At 46.9% G+C, this 9,167-nt stretch overlaps 1 protein-coding gene across 1 annotated transcript in view; it reads right to left on the bottom strand.

Annotated features, from left to right (window-relative positions):
* HS3ST2 (heparan sulfate-glucosamine 3-sulfotransferase 2) overlaps positions 1–8,911 on the bottom strand; it is a 123,651-nt gene extending 114,740 nt beyond the window's left edge. The window contains exon 1 of the mRNA XM_054580959.1: positions 8,442–8,911. Within this exon, the coding sequence (XP_054436934.1) occupies positions 8,442–8,911 (470 nt within the window). The remainder of the gene's footprint in view (positions 1–8,441) is intronic.
* Between the last annotated feature and the right edge of the window lie 256 nt (positions 8,912–9,167).

A 9,167-nucleotide genomic window follows, 5' to 3' on the forward strand; every position in this document is an offset into this window, starting at 1 on the left:
TTCTAGTTGTTTGTGTAGTATGTTTTTGTTCATGTGTTTTAGGTTCAGTTGTTGATAGTTTTGAGTTTGTTATCATTTTGCTGTTCATAGTTTCTGATCTTCACCTTTTTCTTAGATAAGTCCCTTTAACATTTCATATAATAAGGCCCTGGTGATGATGAACTCCTTTAACTTTATCTGGGAAGCACTTTATTTGCCCTTCCATTCAAAATGATAGCTTTGCTGGATAGAGTAGTCTTGCATGTAGGTCCCTGTATTTCTTGGCTTTGAATACTTCTTGCCAGCTCCTCCTTGCCTGCAAGGTTTCTTTTGATAAATCAGCTGATAGTCTTATGGGAACTCCTTTGTAGGTAATTGTCTCCTTTTCTCTTGCTACTTTTAATATTCTCTCCTTATCTTTAATCTTGAGTAATGTAATTACGATGTGCCTTGGTGTGTGTTTCCTTGGGTCCAACTTCTTTGGGCCTCTGAGCTTCCTGGATCTCTTGGACATCTAGTTCCTTTGCCAGACTGGGGAAGTTTCCCTTCATTATTTTTTCAAATAAGTTTTCAATTTCTTGCTCTTCCTCTTCTCCTTCTGGCACCCCTATGATTCAAATGTTGAAACATTTAAAGTTGTCCCAGAGGTTCTGAAGCATCTCCTCATTTTTTTTGAATTCCTGTTTCTTCATTCTGTTCTGGTTGAATGTTTATCTCTTCCTTCTGCTCCAAATCATTGATTTGAGTCCCAGTTTCCTTCCCTTTACTGTTGGTTCCCTGAAAATTTTTCTTTATTTCACTTTGCATATTCCTTCACTTTTTCCTCCATTTTGCAACCATACTCAACCAATTCTGTGAGCATCCAGATTACCAGTGTTTTGAACTGTGCATCTGATAGGTTGGCTATCTGTTCATCACTTTGTTCTGTTTTTGGAGCTTTGATCTGTTCTTTCATTTGGGCCATATTTCTTTGTCTCAGCATGCCTGTTAGGTTGGGAAGGGCAGAGTCTTGGGTATTCACCAGGGCAGGGCAACCCACATGGCTGCATTGTGATGCTGTATGTGGGGGAGGGGCCCAAGAGGGAGTAATGTGGCTTGCTCGGTTCTTGGCAGGCTTTCAGTCACTTCCCCCACTACCCACAAGCAAGTTGGGCCCACCTAGAGCTGATTCTCTGGTGAGTGGGTTTGTGTACATTCTAGAACCCTGTGGGCCTCTCCAATGAATGCTCCTGTGAGGCTGGGAGTTTCTCCTGCCACTGCAATCCCCATAGGTTTTTACAGCCAGAGGTCTTGAGGCTTTCTTTTCCCACACTGGAACCCGGGCTTGCACAGTCTCTCTCACTCCTTCAGCTATTCCTCTTGGTTTATCTGCACGCAAATGTGGGACTGCCCTAACTGCCACCTGGTTCCTCACCGACCTGGTCCTCCACCTTCCACCTTGCTGTGCGTCCTCTCCACCTCTGCTACACATCTCTGCCCCTCCTATTGGTCTGGCTGAATGTTTCTTCTTTAACTCCTTGGTTGTCGGACTACCATAAGTTAAATTTTCTGGCAGTCTGGCTATTTTTTGTTTTTAAATTTGTTGATGTCCTTCTTTCGATTGTGCGAGGAGGCAAAGTGTATCTTCCTACGCCTCCATCTTGGCTGGAAGTCTTATTTTATCTTTCAATTACAGTTGACTTTCAATATTACTGGTACTTTGCATTAGTTTCAGGTGTACATCATAGTGGTTGGACAATCATATACTTTACATAGTGTTCCTCCAATATTTCCAGTACGACCTGACACCATACCTAGTCGCTACAATATTACTGACTATATTCCCTATGCTGTACTTTACATCCCATGACTGTTTTGTAACTGCCAATTTGTACTACTTAATCCCTCCCCCCTTTTCACCCAGTCCCCCAACCTACCTTCCATCTGGCAGCCATCAGGCTGTTCTCTATAAGTCTGCTTCTGTTTTGTTGATTTTGTTCTTTAGATTCTGCATATAAGTGAGATCATATGGTAGCTGTCTTTCTCTGTCTGATTTATTTCACTGAACATAGTACCCTCTAGGTCCACCCATGTTGTCACAAATGGTAATATTTCATTCTTTTTTATGAATCTCATAATTTTTTTTTAAAAGGCATATCCTCTTCCCCCTAAGTTGCTGCCTGACTTTTATAACTGATGCCTGCAGGTATGTGACGACCCAGGTAGGTCTAATCATGGGGACACTGCTGACTTCCTACCAGTGCGAGTAGTGAAGAAACCTGTGGGTTTTTTTTTTCTTTAAACATCTGCAATACACTTTATTCAGGGAAACCTGCTGTTCTGAAGGCTAGGTTATCTTGTAAATAGTGCAAGTCAAAACACTTTTCTTAATGTTCATATTTGTTTAGACTTTTCCTTTAGCTTGTCTCTTGCTATCATTAACACATCAAAGGAACTGAAAGCTAGAAACATGGCTACATTTACTGAAGCTGGGTTTTCTGTAAACTCCAGCGGTGTTCCCCATGGTGTTGCTGTGTACCCCATCTTGGTAATTTTAGGTATGACACAGAGTTGCTAAATATCACTGAATCTCATAGGGAGAAAATGCCTTATCTTTTCCACTTAACTTTCAAGCCTTCTGATTATATCAAGGGAAAAGTCTCACATTGATATTAGTATTTCTTTAACTGCTTTTACTAGTAGCATGCCCTAATATCCTTTTTTAAATTCAATCTATTTATTTTTACAATTCTTTCTAATTATGGCAAGTAAAACTGGTTTTCCATTTAGGGTGGTTTTCAAATAAAGCTTTTTTTATAAATATGTATTTTAACTATATTTGCATAATGTTGTTAGGTTTACAAACGCACAGCACATCTCTAGAAGGATATACAAAAACAGACAGCTGTGATTGCTTCTGGGAAAGGAAATGCATTGCAGGGACACAGGGTGGGAAAGAAGAGAATAATTTCATTAAATATCCTTTGTCATTTTGAAGTTTGCATTATGTGAACATATTATCTATTCTAAAACATATATGCTGAAAGAAAAAAATAAGCCCAGTTCATTATGAAAAAACTATCATTTTTAAATGTGTTAACCAAAAATAGTAAGAGAATGATAGCAGAGGACATGTGGGGTTTGGGCAAATATCAGGAAGATAGCACAAGAACATCTGAAGCCTGGAAAACACCTCAGAGAATGGGGGTGTGATGCCACCCCTCAGAGGACAGCAGGGAGAGGTCCTCGGGCCTGTACCTAGAGCAAGCACTCCTAGTCTTCTTACTCATGGAAGCCGGTGGCCATGGGCACTGAGATGGAATCTCTGATTTCAAAGCTTGGGGGGAGATCCCTATGGACTTGTGCCCAGGAATTCCATGTGACACTCAAGCCCCAGTTAACCCAACCAATACCTTTGGACCATATTCCTTAAAAAACACACTCAGTAACTTCCCTGTGCCCCTTTCCCTATGCCATTACCCTGCGGAGAAAGTCCCTGGGACTGTCGCCCTGGATGAACAGCCCAGCTGTGTCATTTGACAGGCAGCAATTACCTCTGAAATGCTAAGTTATTTCCACTCACTGTTGGCTTTTACTGACCTTGTCAAGCTGCCCATGGACTACAAAGCACTTGAGCCCATCAGCACAACCCATCAGGAGGACAAAGCAACAGCAGAGAGGGCCCCGAGCAGCTTGGTGCTGAGCCTGGCAATGGTAGGCATGTGACAAATAAATGGATTAATGCGCAGGGGCTAGCTCTGGAAGACAGTGAGTCCCACAGAGGTAGGCTGACTGTGTGACCTTTTAGACCCTATAGTAGGACTCAGTGCAAGGGCTTACCTACCCCCCTGCCCCTGTGGCTGAGCCCTCAGTCATCCAGGCAGCCTCCCTCCAGGTCCTCCAGGGGACCCTGATGAACAGAGGGGTGTGTACTTCCACCCCTTTCCACCCACTCTGTTATGCAACCATTCAGGAATGATTTGCGGCATCTAACCAAACAGAAGGAAGTCATTCTACAGTCCTGCATGCCTGTGCATGGAGCATCAGCAAGCATGCAGGTAAATAGCACCTGTTGGGCACCGGCTCTGCCCAGAACCTATTAGGGACCCAGGATGTGCCTCCAGATAGCTGGGAGGTCCAGCAGCCCATGAAGAACATGCCCACCATAGTACTTTATCTGCTGGTGGGTGTCAGCCCACACATTTCCTCATTTCAGGACAGATGCTTTCAGGGAGATGGCATTTCTGACAATCAAACACCAAAAACAGGTATAGCTCCTTGACCATAAGAGAGGCTGCTGGTTGCAGAGACAAGCAGGGTGTGAGGGCTCCCACTGAGTCAGGCATTCACCACCAGTCCAGTGGGTCTCCAGCACAGTAACCTCTGGGGAGGAGATTTCCATCCAATATGGATGCATTGTATCTCATTGAAGCTAAGACCCCATCCGTAATCAGATACATCCTACTTTCAGAGATATTACAATGTGGAGGAAAATATGCTCCTTAAAATCTATGGTAAGTGATATTTTCACATTTTTAACCTAAGGGAAAGCCCATTCGTTTTAAAATTTTTTCACTGCAAGCTCTTCCACTGTTCCTCAAAGCTCCACGGGGAGTAAAGCCAGCTCTTCAAAAAGAGAGGTCTGCTGGTCAATTCTGAGTGTTCTTCAGTGCCTGACAAGAACTACACGTGTGCAGGAACTAGTGTTATCTCCAGAGTACTCCAGGCTGAGAGAAAGCTGCAAGGCAAATGGGGATTTATGGACTCAATGGTTGCATTTAATCAGCACATGATGTCCTCGACTGAGGCAGGAAACTCCTTATGAAGACAAGTCTGCACAGAGAGTGAGCTGTGTGCAAGTGTGCACATGCAGGCTTCTGTGTGCACTCAACAAGCACAGATCAGGGTGTGTCACATATTGACCCCTTGTTAAAGACGGTTCAAGCCTCCTGCAGGAACTGCTTCCCTCCCCTCTGCCTGTGGTTTTATTTCATCTGAAAGTTTCTTCTGAAGGATTGATTTCTTGACTGAAATTATCTGGATACGGTGATAGACCTTACTCTGTGTTTTTTATTCTTTCTTATTTAGACAGTTGCCTCTGGGGCAAACACAGTGTCTTCTTTGTCTTACACTATCCCCAGAACACCATCCACAATAAATAAATAAATGAGCAGTGGCGTGGAGTCCAAAATTTACAGAATGGACTCATCTATCAAAACACTGACACCAGAGCACAGAGTCTGTTGTCATGCATTAACTTGCTCTTGTTGGCATTTCAGTGCATTTAAAGAAGATTCACTTCCTCTTCACAATGCTCCCATGCCCCCTACCCATTGCTGAAAACTAGCAAAACAGGGAACATTTTACACAAAACTCAGCTTCACCCAAGACTCTAAAAACTATCAGACAAGGTACAGCTTATATCTCTTTATAAAAGATGAAGACCCTGAATATTCTGTCTCACTCCCAACCCTTGGTGGATGATAGCACCCTAAATTTAATCTTAGATCGGGGGAAGCATTCTCACATACATTGTCTTAATTGATTTTTACAAGATTGTAAAGCAGGTCAGGCATCATTCCCATTTTAAAGGTGAGCAAACTTACAAACCCGAACTGTGAAGTGACTTTTTATCAATGGGGAGGGAGCAAAAATGAAAATAAAATCGGAGCAGAGCTGAAAGGAGAATTTAAGGCCAGGACCCTTCCTTGTCTCATGGAACTACTTTTCTAGAAATTAATTAACTCCTCAGTCCCATCTGGTGACAGCAGTGGGGCCAGAAACTAATCGTTTTGATATTAATAGTACTGATAGTCATAACAGGGGTGTTGGCAGTGAAATGGTAAGGATAACAGTGGCAACAGTAATCATGTTACTGCCTTATCTTCAGCTACCATAGAAGTTTCAGGCACTTCCATATAGCATTTCATTCATTCTCCAAAACAACCTCCTATGATAGTTACTGCAGGGGCCCTTCTATGCCAAGGACACTGAGATTCAGAAAGACCACTGTACTTCAAATCACACCGCATCCATGTGACCACCTCCAGCTTCTGGCAGGTCCTATGCTGGTTCTTTGGTCACCATGGTCTCACTCTGCCTACCTGGCCAAGCAGCTAGCTGACCCCACCCTGCAAGCAAGCCCAGCTGCTACCGTGGGGAGGAAATTGGGAGCAGGGAATCAGGCAAGATGGAGAGGTGAGGGAAGCTTCTCCATGACAGATTCTTACAAAATACCTAAGGGTAGGGTCCCACTACAGAGTGATAATCAAAGATAAAACACACACAAGAGAAAGGTTCTGGAAATTATGGAAACAGAATTCAAATGGGGAAGTATTACCTTACCATAGATGGAAATGCACAACCAGACCCCTGAGCTAATTGTTCCTTTAGAAATACGAAGGGCGAAAGGGAGGGTAAGTCAGACCCTGAGAAGCGGAGCTGTCAGTATGCTTGATGTTAAATAAAACCTACCAAGACTCAGCTGAGAATTTTAGCAGAATCCAAATGTGCTATAAAAAAAAAAAAAAAAGGCACAGCTCCCATCTCTAAGGTTCACAGCTAAGCTGGCTTAGAATCACACATGCCAAGGTTAAAAATAAGAAGCAGCCATCCCTGAATGACATGGGCTCTGGGAAGGAAGCCTGAGATATGGTGCTTGTGGTGGAACGGGGAGAGGGGAATGCAGAGACTATTCAGGGTACAGGTGTTTATTGGAGGGTACAAAATCCAACAGCAGGATGCTCAGAATTTTGTTATTTTGCACATGAAAAGCACTTCACATTGGCAAAGGGTTTCATATTGATCTCCAGACCTTCCCTCAAGGAAACCTGCTGTGTATTAGAGTATGACCATAGCTGATACATCGAGGGTTCTGCTGTTTGACGCACTGGCTTCCCCCACCCTGGGGACTTTGTCCTTGCTCACCTCATAGGCCCAGATGTGATGCCAGCTTAGAAGGCACTAGACCTGCCATTCTGAGCCACCTTATTCCACTGAGCCAACATAATGGTTCTGGGGCCACCCATAAAGCCAGCTCTCCCAGCTGGGCTCCACTGGAGACAGACTCTGTCTACCTCCTGAGGAAGGTGCATGCCCCACCCCTTGCCCCCCACAACCATGACCACTGAAGGCTAACTGGCAAAGGTGACACCAACCCTGTTGCCTCCATTCTTGCAAATCCAGGGCCCCCTATCATGAGCCCAGTGGGGTCCCCCCAATGAAGTGTCCTTTGGCCAATGTACTTAGTTCTTTCTACTTCCTAAACGGCTTACTTTTAAAAAGTTTTTTTTTAAATTTATTTTAAAAAAGTTTAAATTAGCCTCAGCTACTGTGCAGCTACCATGTTATCTACCCCTCCCCAGTTCCATTACTATGCAGACATTTCTAGAAAGTCTTCACAGGGTCAGGGGAATGGTGAGAATTCTGTGAACCATGTGTTATGAGGAGCCTATGCATTAATCACCTTCCAGGATGCCATGATCAGCCCAGCTAGAGCTTGGGAGGTAAATGGACATTGAACAGCGGGGGCTGCCAGTGCTTCAGGCCATGCCCAGACACCACCAGCCTGGGTTACTCTCATCCCCCAGCAGTGCAGTCGGGGAGTGGACAGTCTACATATGATTGGCTACCCCTATGACTCTGGCCAATCTTCATCTGAGTGCCCACCAGTATCCCAAGATCCCCATCCTGGTGGCTGGTCTAGAAGCATCACCCAGTATTGTACTTTTAATGCACTTTAGAAAGGACTAGGGAGGCAGACAGGGCTGGGACTGCTTCCCTGTCCAATGTGATTTAAAAACCGAGGCTCAAAGAGTTTTAGGAATTTGCTCAAGTTAAGTGACAGAACCAAGCCTCAAATCCAGGCTTCCTTTCACTACTCTAAGACCACTAACTCAGGGTCAAAGACATAGGGTTTCAGCCCAGTTACAATAGCAAATACCTGGAGCTGGAAATGAGCCTATAGAGAACTTTCTCATCCTGTCACCTCCGTGGATGCCTTCTCATTCGGCCTGACCTACGGCGACATTGCCCAAGCACACAGCACTGTCGCAAGGGGGTCGTCGTCCTGTTCTAACTTTCCATCCTTCTCAGGATCCTTCAGATGGCAGAAAAGACCGGGGGACAGTCGGGAGAGGGCTGTGCGTAGGGAGCCTGTATTCTTCCTGATCCTTCCCTGGGCACCTTGCTCCACCAAAGCCTGGATCCGGAGTCAGCCTCCTTGGCTCACTCTGAGGTTTGGCTACAGCCCTCCCTTCTCTCCAAGTGACTCCAGTGATAATGGCCCTTTGCCAGTCAAGAAAACGCGTGTCCGGAGGGGGCGGGAAGGTAAGTTCTGCGTAAATCCATCCGCTAGTAACCCCCCGCCCCCAATTCAGCCGGAACCTACACAACGAGCCGGGTAAAGGGGAAGAAAAAACGGAGGGAGGCTCTGAGAATGGAGCCGGTTTGGAAAGGGCACGGCGTGGGGCTCCCCTCCTTACCTGTACCAGTCCAGCCCGCGTCCGTAGTTCCTATCGAAGAAGTGGGGCTCCGTGCCCAAGGCCCTCACGTCCGGGTGCACGCGAATAAACTCCAGCACGGCGCGCGTGCCTCCCTTCTTCACGCCCACAATGAGGGCCTGGGGCAGCCGCTTGGTGCCCAGCCTCGGCGAACCGGAGAGATTGGAAGCCGGGAGGCGCGGGGCGGGCACGGCGGCAGCAGGTGCGCTCAGCGTCGGCCCCGGGGGATCGCAGGGGCGGGACTTCTGGAGAAGTTTCTGGCTGTCCGAGCTAGAGCCGCGGAGGCAGCGGGGCGCGCCCAGGAGGCGACTCCGACCGAGGTCGTGGTCGCAGCAGCACAGGAGATTGTAACACAGGTAAGTGCAGGAGAGCGACAGAGTAAAGGCGAAAAGCAGCCTGCGCGCCCTCCGCGGCTGAGGTGGCCCCGCGCGGCCCAGGACCCTATAGGCCATGGCTCCATGGGCCCGCGCCGGGGGACATGGTTTCTGAGGGGGAGCCGGCGGCGGAGCTCCTGGGGCCCTGTGGCCACCTAAAGGGCTCGAGCAGGGCTGCCCGGGCCACGCGGGTCGGCCGTGGGGGGCGCAGTCTTTTCCAGGAGCTGCCGGCCGGGGCGCGCACCATGCCCGGAGGGCCAGGGGGCGGTGGCTCCTCGGGGGACAGGCAGCAGTGCCTCCAACATTGCCCTGTCCTAGACGACTGGGCTCCAGG

This window comes from Pteronotus mesoamericanus, unplaced genomic scaffold (assembly GCF_021234165.1).
Source record: "Pteronotus mesoamericanus isolate MK-2021 breed Mesoamerican mustached bat unplaced genomic scaffold, CSHL_Meso_final contig_64, whole genome shotgun sequence".
Classification (NCBI taxonomy): Eukaryota; Metazoa; Chordata; class Mammalia; order Chiroptera; family Mormoopidae; genus Pteronotus; species Pteronotus mesoamericanus.